The sequence below is a fragment of the Linepithema humile genome, chromosome 4 (assembly GCF_040581485.1).
Source record: "Linepithema humile isolate Giens D197 chromosome 4, Lhum_UNIL_v1.0, whole genome shotgun sequence".
Classification (NCBI taxonomy): Eukaryota; Metazoa; Arthropoda; class Insecta; order Hymenoptera; family Formicidae; genus Linepithema; species Linepithema humile.
Window position 1 is genome coordinate 14,594,807 of NC_090131.1, and position 19,675 is coordinate 14,614,481.

General features: G+C 41.1%; 1 protein-coding gene across 3 annotated transcripts in view; it reads right to left on the bottom strand.

Moving 5' to 3' along the window:
- Positions 1 to 19,675, bottom strand: part of sli (slit guidance ligand) — a 317,304-nt gene that overhangs the window by 25,999 nt on the left and 271,630 nt on the right. For all 3 annotated transcript variants that reach the window (XM_012364004.2, XM_012364005.2, XM_012364006.2), the window contains exons 2-3: positions 7,435 to 7,506; positions 7,001 to 7,144 (exon numbers count right to left, since the gene is read on the bottom strand). In XM_012364004.2, the coding sequence (XP_012219427.2) occupies positions 7,001 to 7,144; positions 7,435 to 7,506 (216 nt within the window). The remainder of the gene's footprint in view (positions 1 to 7,000; positions 7,145 to 7,434; positions 7,507 to 19,675) is intronic.

Below are 19,675 nucleotides of genomic sequence, written 5' to 3' on the forward strand. Positions count from 1 at the left end.
TGTTCCCCCACTACCGCCCGGCTGCTGGCGGCCGAGCCGCCGATAGCTCTGGCGCAGGAGCGTTTTATATAAGAAATAAGCTGGGTTGTTGAGGTACCTTTCAGAAAATAGTAATATTTTCTTTATTACATAAATAATGTTTATTTTCATTAATAATTAAATATATATATTATGTATTAATAAAAATAAACATTATTTATGTAATGAAGAAAATGTTACGATTTCCTGAAAGATGCCTAAACAATCCAGCCTATTTCTAATATAAAACGCTCCTGAGCCAGAGCTATCGGCGGCTCGGGCTCCAGCGGCCGGGCGGTAGTGGGGGAACAGGAGGCGTCGTCTCGGAAATCGGCCCGAAATGTGCAACTAATTCCGAGCGCTGTTTTAAGCCATCGATACAGTAAACTTGTTTTTTTAGATGATTTCTTAGTCTTTTTTACTTCCTTTATAATTTTCTAAAAATTATTAATTGATTCTATAAAAACTGGTTAGAACCTTTTTTGATATTTTCCAAATTTGTCATAAATTTTGCTCTCATGGATACAATTTTGTGGTTTTCAATCGTTTCACCGTCATCATGAATTGGGAGCATTATTTTCAAGAATATTGTCATTTATTTTGACCGATAAAAAATACTTCTCATCTCTGTTACATTGCCTAGTTAAATCGAGTAAATTTAAGATTGTCTAGGCCATGAATTAGAATATCAATATTCGGATATTGCCTAAACCATTTTAGAATCTTAGAATTGCCCATCCTTTGGCTTTGACGATGACACACACGCACACGCACACGCACACACACACACACACACACATTACTCAATTTATGAAACGAATCGAACCGAATTTTCCAAGCGTACTTGAACGCAGCAATGCTTGCCCCAATTTCTCGCACATGTCACTGTTTCGAACATGCACTTAAAACCTACCAAAATCCATCAGCGTCACGTTCGCCAGAATCGCATTGACTCGCGAGTGTCCATTGACCTCTCTTGAGCTTTACATTCTCGAAGGCGGACGGCCACGTTTGCCGTCGTCGGTGCAACACCCCCTCGTTCTACTTTAATACCGTAGTCGCGAGTTCGTCCTACATATTCGATCAATTATTTAAAAGCATCGAATGCCACGGCAAGTGCTTTCTCCGCATGCGCGCGTGCGATTATTCCTCACAAAGTCACTGTTGATGCGTGCGACCGATCACACGTGTACTAGGACCGTCACGTGAATGGTTATAGACTCGCGAGCACTTCTCGCGGTCGGGATCATTACCCGCGTAACGAGTAACCATTGCACAATCTCACGCGACAGCCGGCTTTTTGTAAATGTCTTAGCATACTTCGCAGTCGAGCCGGAGCTAGTTACGAGTCAAGTAGATCCGCAAGAAACTAACGAGAAGACTTTAACAGCGCGGATGTACATTGGGTGTCCGTTCCATTTAAGATAACGATGTCAAAGATTTAGTCTTTTATCTATGTGCTTATTCATATTGCGATATTCATCATTATAATTTATCCGTAACATTAATCCTTGATATTAATCCACTTCTCGTGAATACGTGCGATACAATGAAGCGTGCGGTGAAAGAGCGAAGGCGGGTTGGCAAGTAATTGAATTGTTTTCCATTGATACGGAAAGACACCTCAGATCGAGGATTAGACAAATGGTGCAGTTAGAGCGTTCCTCGTAAAGCGCGCGGATATCGTAGAGCCTCGAAACCTCTTCTCGAGGTCTGAGTTAACCAGAGGCTTGTGATGATAGGTAAGAGGTCTCGGAGTACGGCACGCCATTGACCATCCATTGGCTCGGAACTCGCAATCTGTAATTATGTTCGCGAGGGAATGCGAGGGGAGTGGCGGCCGAGAGAAAGAGAAGAACAACAAAAAACGCGAAACGAAGAGAACAGGAACGGAGAGAAAGAGAGAAAGACGTCGATGGGGAACGTAAGGTGGGAGTGCGAGACTGTGAGATTGAACTCCCAGCTCGCTCGAGCCAATCGAGAAAGTAATTACCGAATTTCGACGCGCGGCTGCGTCTGCACCGAGCGCACAAAAGGGAACTCGCGTTATTCGCGTTCGAGTTGGTCGGCGCGAAGTATTATTGTCCCGGCAGAGTTTGATCGTGCCATCGAATAAACGTTTGTCACATGCCGTGCAATAAAAGTTCATCTCTCTGGAGCACTTCGCGGAACTATGGAACGAATTAAAAATGGTTTTATAACTATCGAATTGATCAAAAGCTACGCACCAAACTACATCTATTTGTCACTTATTGGTAAAAATATTCATTAGATATTTCAAAATACATTTTTACATGATAATAAATATTGGAGATCTTATGCTGGAATCCTATGATAACATTTAATTTAAAAAGATACGAAGAATGTGGCAAACATGAATATGGAAAAGCCGAAATTAAGCACTTTCGACATAACAGAAATTTGGGATATTAAATTCCCAGTGCGCTCGATCCAATCGCAAAAAGCAATCTCCGAATTTCGAAGTGTTCATACTAATTCGACAAAGGGAATGTAGCGAAGCTTATTCTCTTTCGGAATATCGTTCGTTATTTCAGGCGATTGATTATAAAAATAAACAAATCGCTACATTAGATAATAGTTTTAAATGAAACAAGTAGAAGCAAAAATTAAATGCAAATTGATTTGCATTTGTAAAAATAATGCAAGAAAGAATAATATAGAATTATAAAGTTAAAATTTAATAAAATATTGAACATAATACTCAATTTTAATACTGACAAGGGTAACATGTTTAAAATAGATTCACGATGCATAACGAAATTATATCAGAATGCTGACAAGCTCAGCGAGCTCAGCAACAATGCGCGGCGATAATGAGGTGCAGCAATAATCAGCGGAGAAAACTCACATATCGGGCGGTCGCTTAATGCGCTTTCGAATCGAGGTACGTAAGACGGGGGATCTGGAAATTCCCAGCTCGCTCGAGCCAATCCAGAAAGCAATTACCGAATTTCGACGTGGCCGCGCCCGCGCGGAACTAACAAAAGGACTCGGTGGTCCTCTCGCCTCACGCGAGCGGCACGTCCAATTCCGAATGTAGCCGGCGCTGGTAACTGCGTTACCGCGATAAGGGCGGGACGAAACGAGATCCGACGGATCTCGCGCGTATCGCCTCTGCTTCTGTTTAATGGGAACGATCCCGCGCGCTCCTTACAATCTTTTCCGTCCTACGAACTGTGGTATAATCACGTTCTCGCAAAGGATTATGAAACTTGAGAGAGAGAGAGAGAGAAGTCGACGCACAACGACGCCGGGGACTGCAATCTTCGCAGGCCGAGCGCGCATTCTTCCGACGCAACGGCTTAGAATGTTACGCAGGAGCATTCGTAACAAAACGTTCCCGCGTATGCGGCGAACTGGTTTTAATAGCTATTACAACGATGCTGTCGGAATTCCTGCCATTTTCCGCTTAGCATACTTGCCGGTGTTCAAGCCGGAAAACTACGGTTGTTTGAAAACTTTGCGTGCTTTCGAGTAGACATTTTATAACTCGTATATTTGTGTCTGCGAGATTTGTAAAATATGTAGCTAAGAGTAAATGTTTTTCAACAGAAAATAAAGATACGATGTGGCGTGTCCGCAGCATCTGTTAGCGGTGATATAATTGCGTTTAAGAAAGCTGCGTGTACGAAAATAATATTATTAACGCAATTTTATATCCAACACGATCTTACATCCCGTGATGCAATGCCATATGTCAGAGTGAGAGGGATTTACTGCGAGGGCCATGAAGGCTGTATAACGCAGCGTATTACGATCGTCAGGATACACGATAACAACTCTACGATAATTATTACAGCCGCTCGTGAGCGATAAACCGAGGTTGCGCGCAGGGCTCCTTGTATGACGGGCCTATAATTTGTCGACGTCGAAACCCCAGCAACCGGCCTCCTCCGGTTCTCAAATTTTGTCCTCTAAATCATACGCGCGACCGCGCGAGCGTTCGGCTTCGGCCGAACGTTTGTCCTGGTTATTATCAGCTTAAGCGTACAACGGACAAATGTTGCAGCATGTCGTAAAATACAAGCTCGCACGTCGCCGTTCTGTATATCGCGTTACAAGCGCCGCAATGCGGTCGCGCGACGGAGTGATACTAATCAGCGTAGTGTCCGCGCCCCTTTCCATTGTGTCAAACCATTTATTACCACGTAGATTTCATCCTCTTACCACCTGAAACACCATACCTTTCTATGTTTGCGCGATGGGTTAATCATATGTTACGTCCACCACGAGATCTGCCCACACCACGGCGAGACTCGCGTCGAATTTACGAGACGAGCACATAATTAAGCGCATGTTACTTTCGGCATTAAGGAGGATTTAATTAATTACATGCCCACTTATCGCTCAATTATCAGACTTAGGCTTTTATATTGACGATGATTTTCTGAATCGCGTTCGTTTTAATTGCATATTGGAAAGATAAATAGATTTACGCAAGTAATAAATATCGTTCGTGGTAAACTTTTCAATTTTACGAAATTAGATATTGCAATATGCGAAGAAAATGATGAAAGTAATTGTGTAATACGATATTATTTTTTATTTCGTTAATTTTTTCGACAAAAGAAATATTTAGAAACTTTATAAAAACGTTAAAAAAAAAAACGAAGAGAAGCGATAACGCAGTCTTGTACTGCGCGAGCCCTGATTTAATTATAAATTAGAGAAATATCTTCGAAGGACTGTGCAGATAGCAAGCTGCCGCGGAACTACGAGTTTCCGAGAGTTTCTGAATAGCGGCCGACGCAGCGCGCGAATTAGCATCTTCCACTTTGCGATTTTAACGCCGGTTTATCCGCGTCGGATGAAGGATTATCGGGCATCCGAACGCCCGTGAGAATCTCGCCGTAAGGTCGCAACATAATACATCCTTTTGTAAGGTGGCTGATCCGGCCTTATCGTCGAAAACTGCACGTTATGCCTGAGCGGAGTGCAGCCTCGAGACGGGAAGTTTTCGAGTCCCGTCCATCTTGCCCACTTTGCAGGATGATAGATGGACGATCTCCACCTCCTTCTCCTTTTTTTTTATTTTCTTTTTAGCTCTCTCCCTCTCTCTCTCTCTCTCTCTTTCTCTTTTTCTTTCCGTTGCAGTTCTTCTTGTCTCTCTTTTTCTACCTCGGTTCTCCCCGGATCCCGCCACCCTGTCGTCCACGACGAGAGGAGGAGGGCTCATGCACTTTTTGACTGCGCGCGCGGCTGGCAGCTGCCGAGAACACCAGGAACCTCCCGAACGGAAATGGTTCGTGCCCACTCGATCGCGATAAAGACGCGATATCGCCGCTCGTCAGGCCGGTCTCCGTCTCTATTTTGTTTTTCTCTGCGAGCGTCGTACCGCGTTTGATTGAGATTCCGGATCGAGAAGAATGTTACCGGACAGCGCGCGTTCAGAGGAAAAGCAACGAACAGAGCTAAGACGGCGTAATCACAGGATCGGTATTTCTTGTGACGTCGAGGTGGCTCCTCTCGTTAGCTGAAGAGACGAATCGTATGTCGGATATGGAAAGGACCAATCATGTCGCTCGAAAGAAGTCGACGGATAGCTTATGGATGAGCATAATTTGTGTATGCGGAACGGACCTGCAACGGCTGCGTTCTTTCGATGCTATCACTCTCCGAGATCATGCGGCCGTAGCCAGAAGTACGGAGTATCCTCGGTTAAATTGTGACGAGTAAAACCGGTTGGGGTGATTATCAATCGAGAAACAATAATTCTTCGGATAATTAATTAACAGTTATTTCTCGGCACTCATTCGCAATAATTCGATACAAAAGTTTACCATGCCTTTTTTTAATTTGTACGCGTTGATGTACGAGTTTTGATTCATTATGTTTTACCGAAGGTACACATATAGAACGCGGAGCACCGACTTTATCATTTTCAACTCAAATGACTTTATCAATCTTTGACTTGGCAAATGTCTAAAATTCTCCTGACAAATGTCTAGATTCGCTTCACCGTTACTGAATCAGGTCTCGCTAATAAGACAATCGACAAACGATAGCGTGCCCGCACTCAAAGCAGTTCTCAGTTGGTCACGGAAGATAGGAAACACTTTCGGGACGTCGCGTGCAGAGGCGAGTGCAAGCGTCGGGACGACGTCGACGTTGCATATCGAGCGATCGGCTTTAAGAAGCTAAACCCCGGGGTGAAAAGTCGCGTATGCAGTCGCGCGTACATTCGATCGAGGAGTCTCGCGCGGCGGGTTTCACAAGTCACGGCTTGCGTTGCTTTTCGCAGTACACGCGTACATACGGTAGGTATGTAGGCCGCCGTCTGAAGAGTTTATGCGACAACCCTTGTCGTTGGCACTTAACGCAATGACGGGAGAAAGAGAGAAACAACGGAAGGAAAAGAGAAACGGAGACGGAGAGCAATATGTAGAGCCACACGTGTGCGCGTTTTGTGCGTGTGTCTCTGGCGTTGGAGAAGCCTGACATTTGGACTGATCTCACGTGTAATTATTCTCCGGAGATTTCGCCCGCGCGAAATCCGCGAACCGTGCGCTCCCGCGAAACACCGGTGCGGATGTTGCCGCGATATTGCAAACTTTTATGACTCGGTGTAGACTCGGTTGCAACACCGCTGGTATCTCGCAATGTTGCTGCGCCATTTACGCGTAGCGTTATGTACCGCACACCGCTGACAGATCGCATAAATCCCGCGGTATAATATGTTAGCGGCTCTTAACGAATTCTGTGTTCTTGCACTCGTCGATATCTCGCGGCGGCGATAAAATATCTCACATTTAGCAATGCCGGCGCAATAACGTCTGTCAAGCCTGTTAGCGGCGCACTAATGCCTAGCCCTAATAGTAACAAACGTCGACAGATATTTATTTATCTGCAATTATATAGCATGAAAGAAAATACCGATTGTTAATAAAAGTGAACTCGCGCGTTTTCCGCGAATTTAGATCACAATAACAACTCGCGTGATAATACGATCGATTGTACTTACAGGCGTTTTAAGTTCATCATATTGCTGAAGAGGAGATCGGGCAAGTGACGTATTTGATTATTGTTTAAGCGCAGCTTCTCTACTGCCACTAGATCTTGGAAAGCTCCTCTCTCGATGGTATGTATTTGATTGTTGGACAGCAATCTATAAGCAGAAATTATTCTCGTACTATTTAGAAAATGCTTACATTATATTATATTTTTTATTCAACTTTATATATCGATATCAAAATGACGCGTAAAAATTTTATTTTTTATTACTGACGTAATAGAAAAGTTAGATCAAGTACACTTTTGACATAATTTTCGATTTAAGCAAGAAAAACTGCAAGAAAAACTGCAGAAAATAAACGTAATGCAATTAATATATATAGCTTATTATCCGCTTGACAATAAACTCGAACGTCAAGATAAAAATATCAAAAAATTACTTACAAAACGTGAAGCGTCGCCATGTCCTCGAAGTCTGTTTTGAATATCACCGATATATTATTTCCTTGAAGATCTCTGCAACAAAAAGAATAAAGTCGGTTAAGTATCATTTCTCTGGAATAAGATAAAGTAAATTGATGCGACAACTACTATATCACAAATTGTACAACAATCCGACAACTACACGTCATTTCATGTGCAGTTACATTACACATTCATTGTGTCGATATCCCGTACTTAAAAGTTTTGTTTCTCCGACACAACACAGCGCGATTCACATGGTATAAGATTCTTTGACACACAACTCTATCGATTCAGCACGAACCTAGTTCCGAGCCCACCCTTCATGCGGAGAATGATGAGTGCGCGGTATCGCTATTCTGCCAATAAAGGGTTATACCGCGCCGCTACGAGAAAGCGTGAATTTACTCTCCACATCGAAAGAGGAGAAGACCGTGAAGTAGCCGTCAAACACAGCCGTACGCCGAGCGTCTGCCTCCCTCAGGGAAGTTATTAAGGCCTTATTAAATTGGTTCCTTTCCCGAGGAAACTTTTTACCCGACAAAAAGCTCGGGGTAAGAGCGAGTAACAAAGTCAGCCTACGAGCGCTTTCTCTTCTCAGCGAGGATTTCTCCTTTCTGGCCCGACGACCGGCGTAAATTATTCCCTCGTTTTCGTCCACTGACGTGTAATTCTCCACCGACGACAAAATGATGGAGGCACACTTCCGGAATTCACACACGCCTTGTGTGTGGAGTTTGATTTTTCTGTGAACACCCTGTCGTGATTCTTTTCTTATTTGTTATTTTATTGATTTTTTTAGATCGCAAATAAACTCAATGTTCGGAGAATCGTATGTATTCACTTTATTTTACTTAATAGATATTTCTCGTCGTATACTACTTTTTGCATTTATGTAGAACTTTGCGAATAAACGCACACCTATTTAAAAAAATAATTATTGAACTGCGACAATCGCAGTTTTCCAATTTAAGAAATTCTCATAGAGATATCTTGAGAAAAAAGTTTCGTATAAAAAGAAAAATCACTTCCGTCGAGTTAGTTGCGAGCTAGTTAATTATAATACCCCAAGATAATGACTACGAGTACTTCCTGCTAACTTTATTAAGATATTAAGCGCCCTTCTTAATACGTTACAGGTAATATCTAATTACGAATCATTATACTTGAAGGAAGAGCTGAAAATACCTCCCGCGGGAGGAGCATGGCCAATCGCATTATGGAATCGAGGCCCATCGAACCTCGACGCATAATCCACTTTATCGCCGATTCGATTAATTCTCGACGGGATAAAATGGTGACGGCTACCCGGCATCTAACGAGAGCTTTAGGAGCTACCTAACGAACGATGTCACTTTTCCTGTTATCGTTGTCACTACTTCCCATGGTTCTTTTGCGGAATGAGCGCGATGAAATGTCGTTATGAAGAACAAACAATGTCAACGGCAGAAGAATAGAGATGACAATGTTCCACCTTCTACTTTCATATCACGTAAAAACACAGATCATTAAAACTCTTAGTGAAATTATTTTTTAAATTTATCCAAATCTCGCTGACTTTTCGCTTTCAATGTAGAATGCTTTCAATCATTAGCCGCTGCTTTCTTTTCTCTCAACTAAAATATCAAGGCCTTTCACTTTAAAATGAGAATTAATTCATGTCGTTTATCTTCTGAATTATTTCTCGTAATAGCAGAAGCTGCTTTTTTTCAGCTTCCGCAGCGAGACAGACGCTAGAGAGATTCAAACCGCGCTGCCTCTTCTTCGTTATTGCCACGATCATTCAAAGTCCGAGCGACATTCTCCATGGCGAAATATCGCGGTTCATGAACTAACCGTCAACTCGCAGAATAAGACAGGAACTTGGCGTGTGCTGTTTATACGACAGATTTGCGCTTCCAGGAACCCTAATGTAGCCTTTTGCGAAGGCCGCAGTCATTGGTGTTACGCTCAATTAAAATAGCGCGGCATCTTCCCGGAAAGTAATAACGGCGATCGTTCGGGCGATCGTCTTGTATGGGGCAACCTTTGCTCAACGAACTGAATAAAGGAGCGGTGCAAAGGGTCGACCGCCCGAAGTGACATTCGTCATCACGATGAGACAAAACTTTGCGCGATATACCGATTTCATTGCATTTGTTCTCTAAATATCCGTGTTAAGTTCTTTTAACAACATTTCCAATGGAGGTCGTTTGCCAGATGTCACTTAAGAACGACAGTCGAATTAATTCGCGTAATTTCCGCGAGATAGAATATAAATAAAACAGACATCTACCTGTGTGTGTGTAAAATAATAATTGCTCCAAATTGATGTAACGTATATATCTTGGTGTGTAGTTAATAAATAAAGTCATCGGGTTATAAATTTGCTTCGAGCACAGTGACGTTTATAATTAAAACGATTTGACTTACATCGCGCTTACGTAAATTTAAGAATAAATTAAGTAATTTTTTAGAGAGGGAGAGAAAGAGAGAGAGAAAGAGAGAGAGACCGCTTGTCGCGTTTCTGCGATTCAGGCCGTATACTTGGTCGTATACGATCTTTGATTCGATTCGATCGCCATAATGACAGCCGTCGGAAATCCAATAGTATCCTGGAAGGCGCAATTTTCATCTTGCACTTTTGTCAGGCGACTCACGTAGCAGCTAACGAAATTACATCTTGCGTCGCCGGGACATCCGCTAAATACATTTCCAAGGGTTTTTCGCGAAGACGGGGAATCCGGGGAGGAGGCGGTGCGAGGCAGTGGTGGAAGGAGAGTCCTCGACGGTGGTAAATCTGATGAGACGAGGGACGACGATGAGAATCTGAAGGAACAGAAGGGGGCAGTCAAGGGGGCAGAAGGTGACGGGCTCGGTAGACAACGTCCGAGAATAAGGTGTTGGTGGTACGTGTCTATATTTGAGTTGCGGCAGGACGGGGCGAAAAAGGGCGGAGGAAGAGGAGGGATAGACTGCTGGCAGATGTAATCAAAGTTTGCAGACAACCGCCCCGAACGAGAACCCCTGCGCGGAGCATACTGGGGGTGAGGGGGGAACACAAGGAATACCGCCGCGGGATCGGCCGGATATCCGGTCGTATCTCACACGCGACGCCACGCGGTGTCGATACGCCTGCTTAATGTCGTAGAAATGTCTCCGGCGGAGATAAGGAAGAGAGCCGTGCCGTGACAAGGTGAGACGACTCGAAGGGGGGGATCGACGCGCGCGTCTCTCGATTTCCTCGCGCGCCCGAAGGCCAGGCTCGATCCGTTTCTTCCCGCGGGGATTTCGGAATAGAATGATTTATGGATAGTGATTATATTCAGACTTTGCGTACGCGTGCGTCTGGCATCATCTGCTGCTCGCGCGTATAACCGCTAGGAAATGCCGCGATGTAATACCGCGCTGTCTACCATATGCGCGTCAAATATTCGGCGGATGCAAGGTAATTTATCGATCAAGATGCAATATTGACGGTTCGCGATAATAGTTCGCCAAACGCAAAGTCTTTTTAGTTTTGCATTGCAATTTATCTAAGAATTTTCAGTATGATTATAAGAGATTGATTGTGGGATGCGCAATTGAGAAAGGAATGAAATTAGGTTAAATTTATTCCAATTTCAATTATTTTTGTGCAATGATATTAATACGTATTTGACGCTTGCGTTGTTATATTTATACGAGCTCTTTCTGCTTCGGTGTATAATTTACTTTTACACAGCATATGACACAATATGAAAGTCTCTTCGATCTACGTGTGGCAATGCACTTCAGGTTGTTTATATCTCAGTCGCACAACTTTGCCATGAAGTTACGGATCTGACGTAATAACGCACACCCTGCGGCAATAATATCCGCCTGCAGGCCGATTTATTTTCTCGGGGAAATGTCCCTCCGTCCGATAAATCGCGTTCCCGATTCCGGGCGCGCTCGCAGCAGCGCCTGAATTCGCAGATCCAGATAAGTTGAATATTGCATTTAGAGCGACTGCTCATTTCTGCGATCGGGCCGCTGCTGCTTCGTCCCATGGAAATTTCGTAGCGGATTTCGGAGAGTTGGGTGACGGGCGGACAGAGGCGGCTCGTGCAGCGAAAAACATCGTGTCAGATAAGAAAGAGAGCCGCCGTTACGAGGGAGAAAATATAGTCTTCTGCATGTCGGCGCAGAAATGCAAATGGAATCTCTTGATTGAGTTTACCGGCGCGGCGTCGACGCCCTTAGTGTCTCCGCTTTGGATCGGCAAGGGTGGTGGAAGAAAAAGGCGAAAACGCCAGTCGGCAGTCGGTTTGACGTATCGACGGGCTTTCCATCCGGCCCGCCGCTCTCAAATAATCGCGACGGGTGGCGCGAAAGGAATGTGAACGGCGCGCGGTCTGCTCCACGAATAAACAATTGGACAGTTTAACTGGTATTCAGGCCACTTACAATTAGATTCTTGCCACCATTATCTTTTACACATTAATGCGTTTCTCAACACCTGGACAGTAATTTATACCATCCTGCTTCGCCGGATAACAGACGGCACAAATGTCCCTGTATATATATATATATATATATATATATATATTGCGAGACAATAATAGCAAGTTGAAGACGAGAACAGTTGATTCACGACATAATAGTTTGGCACGGAAGTCAGATGGCGTTTGCCTTGCTGTCGTTTCGCGCTCTGTCCCAAAACAATGCAATTAACATAGTGTTTAAACTTAAGCTTTGGTCGCATTACCGTAGAAACTTATTGCGGCGGCGGTTGTGCAAGTGCAACAAACACACGCTAACTTCTAAAACATTCAGACGGTATTCTAATGTAGTGTCGCCGTGCTCGCGCTTGAATTTATCAGGCTGGCACGCAGCCAGATGAAATTTCTTTTTTTGTTCCGTGGCGGCCGGTCGTTCTTCAGCTAGCGCGCCGCGTGTCAACCCAGTAAAATCAAATATTAACGCTCGCCAGGATGTAGAATCGCGCTCGTATACCTGAGTATTTACGGTGTGATGTGGCGATGCATCAACCATGATATATCAACCAAGAAGTACTTTATGTATGTGAAAATAAAGTACTGTTGGGACGAAGAAACTGCCTGGCAGTCGGAAAGAGTTGCCGGAAGTCTTAAGAACGTAGAACTCGGCAATCAATAAAAACGTGACATTTGTCGTAATATTATCGAGAGAGCAACTTCCGCATGCATTTTTTATGGTTCATATCGTAATAACCGCGAGAAAGCCTATTAAAACGGAATAAATATTGTACGACTTCGATGAAACCTAATAATTTATTGAATTATTATATTCGCGTCAAATTCTATCGCTAAGAGCTTAATTATATTGTCACAAATAAACCTTTTAGAGTGGACCGTTTTCGCTATTCTTCATAATATCCATTTTCAGAGAAGAAATTAAATAACAAAGTTACAATTATACAAGTTCCAATTATTCGAAGCCATTGATTAATGCTTAATGTTTCCTATATTATGTCGTATTTTTATTCCTATCCAAATATAATAACTTCAAATCGTGTAATGTAAAATCAGATACTTTTCATTAACAACGTTATAAATAACAAAGGCACAATTTCTTTTGTTATTACAAACGGTACGCATAGATAAAATGTATTTAAATTAATAAATCCACTTTTTAATTATTTTCTAGCTGGATAATCTTTCCACGGTCAACTGCCCTTAACCACGACGTCGCCGTTTTACAAACGGCCATTGTCTTCAACAAGGAAATCATTTGATCCGTTTCTAGCCAGTGCCGTTCAAAGCGAATGTCATGTTTCTTAGACGCAGTCCGGAGCAACAATAACAATCGTTGCTTGTGGCGCAGGAACGCGGCCGGTCACTAATTCGCATTTTAGCATTTCTCTACCAGCTGCATGTGACGGCCTGTTAGCGTACATCTAACACAACAGAGAATCGATGCTAAATATTCCTCGTTATGCATACAAGTGAAGTGGCGGAGAAGCGCCAAACTATTGTTCTACTTCCGCGGCTGTCAGCCGGCGCAATTCGTTTGCGAACGGCGCAAGTAGTTCAGCAAAGATAAATGTGCGAGGTCGTGTATAAAGGAGCTACGAACTGACCTAAAATACGGCGAAGAAAAGCTCCTTAGAGTTTGCACTAAGCGTAGTAATTGATCGATCGATTTGTCATTCGGGCGGTAAATTACTTCTTAATCTGTTTCTGTGCTCAAAGTGTGAAGCGCGAACTAATAGCGAACATTTCACGGAGATTATAAATATATTTTCTGTTCAAATTACAGAAAATATGAAACATTCGAGGAATACATATTGGTTATTTCATAATTTTAAATAAATAAATTATAAATTATAATTACGATTGTAAATGCTTTGCAAATCCAATGTGCGTTATAAAATATGTAAATATTTATAATAAATACATTATTTCTGACTGCAAATATATTATTATGGTATTTTAACCATTTATTGTATACTAAAATGTATAAAATTGTCCGAAATCTCTCGCATACGGGTCAGCCATTGAAATTAAAAAGATAGTAATCTAATTGTAAGATGTGTTTTCGTATTATTTAGGGCAAACGACAAGATGTATTTTGTGACCGCAGGGGTCACTTGCTTCCCATTATTTTAAGTGGCGAACGCTTGTAATGTAACTGAGAGCAGTAAAATATCGTTTCGCCCGAAGGATATATTACACTTTTAAGAATTTCCGACGGTGTGGGTGGTTCGTTAGCGGGTGTAACTAGTCAAGCAAAAATAAATATTCGCCCACGTATAACGCAACGCGTCCTCTCTACGAAGCGTGGAAATAACCTGTAGCCTTTTTACAATTTAGATAAGCGTTCGCGCTCGTGTATATTCGATATCGCCGATCAGCCGTTAGATTCAGCTGCGCGCAACGAGAGAATTTGTTCAACAATTTTAGATATTACATATATTACCTTATAAATATTCAGCGTGTAAAATATGAATAGTTACCTTACTATAAAATTGACAAAGTCGATCCGTAGCATTCGTTAAAAGGTACGAGACATAAATGCATACTACATTCATCAGATACTTCGGTTGCATTATACGTATGCAACCAATTCGCGTGGACGTCAACTTTTGCCCCGCATAAATATGCGAGCAGCGACAAACGTTCGGAAATACTTCCATCCACTGTCAATGCCCGCAATCATATAGACAAACTTGTTTTTTTTTTTTATTTGTAATATGCAAATATTACAATCGCTCAAGACTGTTATTCTACTTCATGTGAACATATTCTGAATATATTTAAATACTCGGTCTGATTTTTAAATGAAATACTAAATAAAGAACAAGTGTGTTGTAATGTTAAAGCAGCTCATACAAAATTCACATCCTCTTTATTAATATAATAAGCAAAAAGTTGGTACTGCAGAGATTAATATTGGTATATGCGTCTCATTATTTTACAACACATGCGGATTAACTAATGATAAACATTCAAACAAACCAGATATGCGAAACGTCGCGCGTTGTCCCTCCTAATATCGCTCTCGCGACCCGAGCAGCCCCAAAGCAGCAATTTGTATCGTTTTATCCAGCGGAAACGCATGCATCTCCCTCCAAGGTTTCCTGACAACCGTACATTGGCCGGCGCAACTGGTTCAGAAAAGACAAATGCGCCGGTATGTATAACGACGGACGTGGACTCGCCATAATGCGGGGAGAAACGGCGTAGAGTCTCTTAGATTTCAGATAGTCCTTGTAGTCTCATGATTTTTCTGTGCTCTTTCTCTAAGTGGACCGACCCCATATCGCGAGAGCATAAAGTGAGCACGATGACCCAAGCGAGTTTTATCACGATAACGTGTGTCTCACGAGGTTGGACATCCTCCCGCACTGTAAAACAGAACGTACCGCGCACCCATTACGCTCTCTTCGTGTAATCCGTGAACGGGGCGGAAGCATTCAACATGAAAGATGAAATCTACGTATCAACGAAAACAAGGACGCGTCTAATGCGCGTTACACCAGCAATTACAAATGGCGAAAAAGAAAAAAAATGTGATAATCGTTCAGAAAACACGGTTTATCTCTCTTTCACATTATCGTGTCAGTATGATTTGTGTAAACCGCTATTTGTGTAAATTGTGCTTTTAAAACAGATAAACTATTTCTGTTTTAAATATTTCTGGAATATACGAGGTATGAGACACGTCAATCTTTTTGCAAAAATTATTTTTACATAATATGCGAAATGAGTGCATGTTAAACGTCATCTGTTATGATTATACAGTATATTATCGAAAAATGTCATTCCATTATTACATATTCATAGTAAACTTTGAATTAAAAAGCTTTCAATTTTACGTAATATACTTTTACAATTTTTACAATTTTGCAGAATTATTTTATCTCATTCAATTTAATGCAACACAAAAAAGGGTAAAGACAAAAGAAACATTTTTGTATATTTTTATTCTACATTAATAAAACCGGATTTCGCTACGCGCGAAATATTTTTTGCATAAACTTTGCGACATGTACGTGTCAGTGCGTATTGATATCGGGACACGGCGATGCGAAATGCATGGTCCGCCAACGCGTGAGCAAAGAATTTCTCAAAACCAACGCTTGCGTAATTGCGACAGGATAGCGCGCTCGACGGATCGCAAAATGATCAGGCAAATCGTCTGCGCGGCGAGACGCCGTTTGTTCGCGCGACCTCCCGAAAGAAATAGCGGAAAAATAATTAAGAACTTCGACGTAAGGATCAAAGGGCCGAGTTCCTTAAACGACCCCGACGGTCTCTTACCTCCGCGCAATCAGCGGATCGCGAAGCGGCATTGTAATCAGGATAATTAAACAACGCCGTCCGTCTTCCACGAGAGCTCGCTAAAATATTAAAATTGTTCGGCTGCGTTCTTGTATCCAGGACCCTTTGTTACGCCGCATGACATTCGGTAAATAGTTCGTCGTTCTTTTCCCGATATAATTGTATTCACAGTCGATGCTTTCCGGAGACCCGTGTTTCGCATTTTCCGCGTCAATGCAAGTGCACATACCCACATACGTCTGAACACTCCCGCGCGTTTATGCCATTATAATCTGCGAAATGTTAACTTTTAGCAATGTTTATAATATTATAATATTCTTTGTCCGATTGCCAAGTTGTTTTTATTTGTATGATAAAGATAGCAAAATTCTTAATTCTTAAAAATTAGTTAAAATATGTGAAAATTTTTAAAACTTGTTAAATTTTGAGGTAAATTCATCTAATTTGAAATCCAAAAAATGATTTATAGAAATGATTTATAAAATACAGCAATTGCAATACTTCTTTATGCGTAAAAAAATTTGACATCCAGAATACCAAAATATTGAAAATCTTTAAATCTGCTACCTTGATTTTTTAATAAAATATACTTTCTTCGTCGTATGGTGAACGATTTTACGAAAGTCTATATATTTCTCTGTTCAGGAATTTCAAACTGAGTAGTTCGTTTCCAGGTGCAAGAGGGTAAAATATATTTCCAGATGTGGAACTCCGTAGCAATACAGTTTTTACGTTACTGCGTTACTTCGCAAACCGAGAAAAGAGATACTATGGAGGTAGAAAGTAAATGTCGACAATTTTCTTCAGACAGACACATATAAGACACTATTCTTGATAAAATACATCATTGATCTCTTTAAATAGTATTTTTCCAAAGAATTAATCTAAAAATATTTTTTTTAACGTTTAATTAACTCGGAAGATCATTTTCCGAAACCGAAATATTATGTAATATATGCAGTAGGAATTTTGCAGTTTTACAATAACATTATATTAATAATTTAATAATTTAGATATTATATTTATGCAAATGTAACTTGTGTGAGAAAATTTATTTTAATAAAATAACCAACAAACTCTTTTCAAACTGACAAAATTTGCGCGATACTTTTAAGTTCCATTACACAAACTAGAATAACTGGAAACATAAATTCTCTTCATTTATGGTTACAAAATATCATGACGTGTCCGTCAGCGAGTCGCTCACATAGAATACCGTTAATTGCAATTTATGTGGTTGCATCAGGTGAATCGTGACTCGTTAAAAGCATGTGCTTTCCCCACACTACCTATTAGTAAACTACGAAAATAATTGAGAAATCTAGTCTCCATCTGCTGCGTCAACATTGATAAATGGCACAATACTGCTCATACTTTTCAACAGATACGCGTGTTTCTAATTTTTTACGTAAATAGGATTTAATTGAACACGTTGCACATATTGTAGATTACTCGATATAAAACTGCCAATTAATGTCTTTTAAAACTGCAAATCTACTGTTTTATATTTTGTTTTTATATTTCGAAATAATTCCGATTTATACCTTTATTTCCATTGCCGTGCAAAGCCGTAGTTTACGAGAGATGTTTCTGCATGAGATTAAATTAGAGTATTGCAACAGTAGCGGTCCAGAATTTGTCGAAGCTTTAGGCGATGATATAATGGCGGTTAAAGTAAATATATACATATTGCCAAAGGACGTACTCTTCGTTATTGGTTCAAAAAAATATCCTATCTGGATATATAAACCCTGCAAATATAGAGCGTAGTAGATCAGAAACAAATAAAAAGTTTAGAATTTTATTAAAAAGAAATTGGAAAACAATTATTTCATTCGTGCAAAAAATACCGGTAATAATTGTTATTTCGATAAATTTGTATTTTCTACTTTTTATTGCAAAAAATTGCCGCGCAGTGAATGGACGCCGAAATACATAGCGCAATGGCAACCACCTTTTTGTTCTTTGCAGCGCGCGTCCAGCAATTAACGAAAAACTTCTCGAGGCGGAAGTGCCTGTCAGGGTCGTGCATTTTAGCGCTTCTGTTCGTGCTATTTTTTCCGCGTGGAAAAGCGCTTGGGAAAAAATGCTTTTGCCTTTACGTCATTTTTTCGCTTCTACTCTTTCATCGTCACGTCCTTCGTTTATCGTCATACCATCATTACGACTGCGTACTCATTATAAACGTACATACCATTACGTGTGCTTTTTTTTATTTTAATGTCCAAAATGCAACGCACCTTTTATGATTCCTCTTGCTAGAGAATCATAGTGTAATTTTTTAATAATTATTGTGACTTTTCAGAATAGTTTTCAGACTTCAAGCTCGCATATGCTAATAAAACGCATGTAATATAAATGCATTTCACGTGTATTTATACACACAACTTTGCGTTGAAAATTATATCCTTTTTAAATAAAAAAAAAAAAAAACAATTAAGAGTTCTATCAAAAATTGCAGTGATTTATTACTTTTATCTTGCAATTAGTGGCTTATTTAGTTATTTCACATAAAAAATGCAAAGAGATAACTAAAATAAAACTACAATAAAAAATACGAGTGCTGCTATAGTCAATAAATTTTTAAATGTTCTCTGGCTTTATATTTGGCAGATTAAATCACAGATGATAGTCACTCGTGGGCGATGAAATTACACGTATACTCATGCGCGTGAATATTAGCGCAGTGAGCATGTTACGCCGTGAGCGAAACTTGAAAGGGTGCGTGTGTAGAAAAAGAAAGAGAAAGAGAGTACATGCGGTGTGCTTTCATGCTCGGAAATCAGGCGTCTAAATCTAAACGGCGCCGTGATACGATTGTGCCTCCGTCTCCTTCTCTTTCTCTCTCTCTCTCTCTCTCTCTCTCTCTCTCTCTCTCTCTCTCTCTCTCTCTCTCTCTCTCTCTCCTGTCGGACGACGACTAATTACCGTTAACACGAGCCGCTTAATTAGCGCCAACGTTAAAGCCTCGCCAGTGATTCTCGTGGCGCGACCGCGATATCCGTTTCAAAGCCGCAAACAGACCGCTGGCGCATCGTTCGAGAATTTATTTCGTTGGCATCGGTAAATTGGTAAATTAGTGGACAGACCAAAAAGATCGATGAAAAATCGAAAGATTTCAATACAGGTCAAGTGATGCCGAGTTTCGTGCCGGTTTCATTATGTAAGTCACTGTTAAATGTGAGTTATAGCGATGCTCACACATTCCATCCGTGATTTATCGACGATATACTATCGTATACGCGGAACATATCGCGCAAATCATAACTGTGAAATATTTAGACGTTTTTTTCGAATAGAATGTCAACAGAGGGGGAGAAAGGAGAAAAGAACAATCCAACTGGTTACGTGAGCAGCAGGATTATTTCGCCAGTCGATTTCGCGATAAACCAAAAATTGAACTCGCGAATAATTGAAACGCACCGAGGGCTTATGTATTTTTATGTTGTTAACGGCGC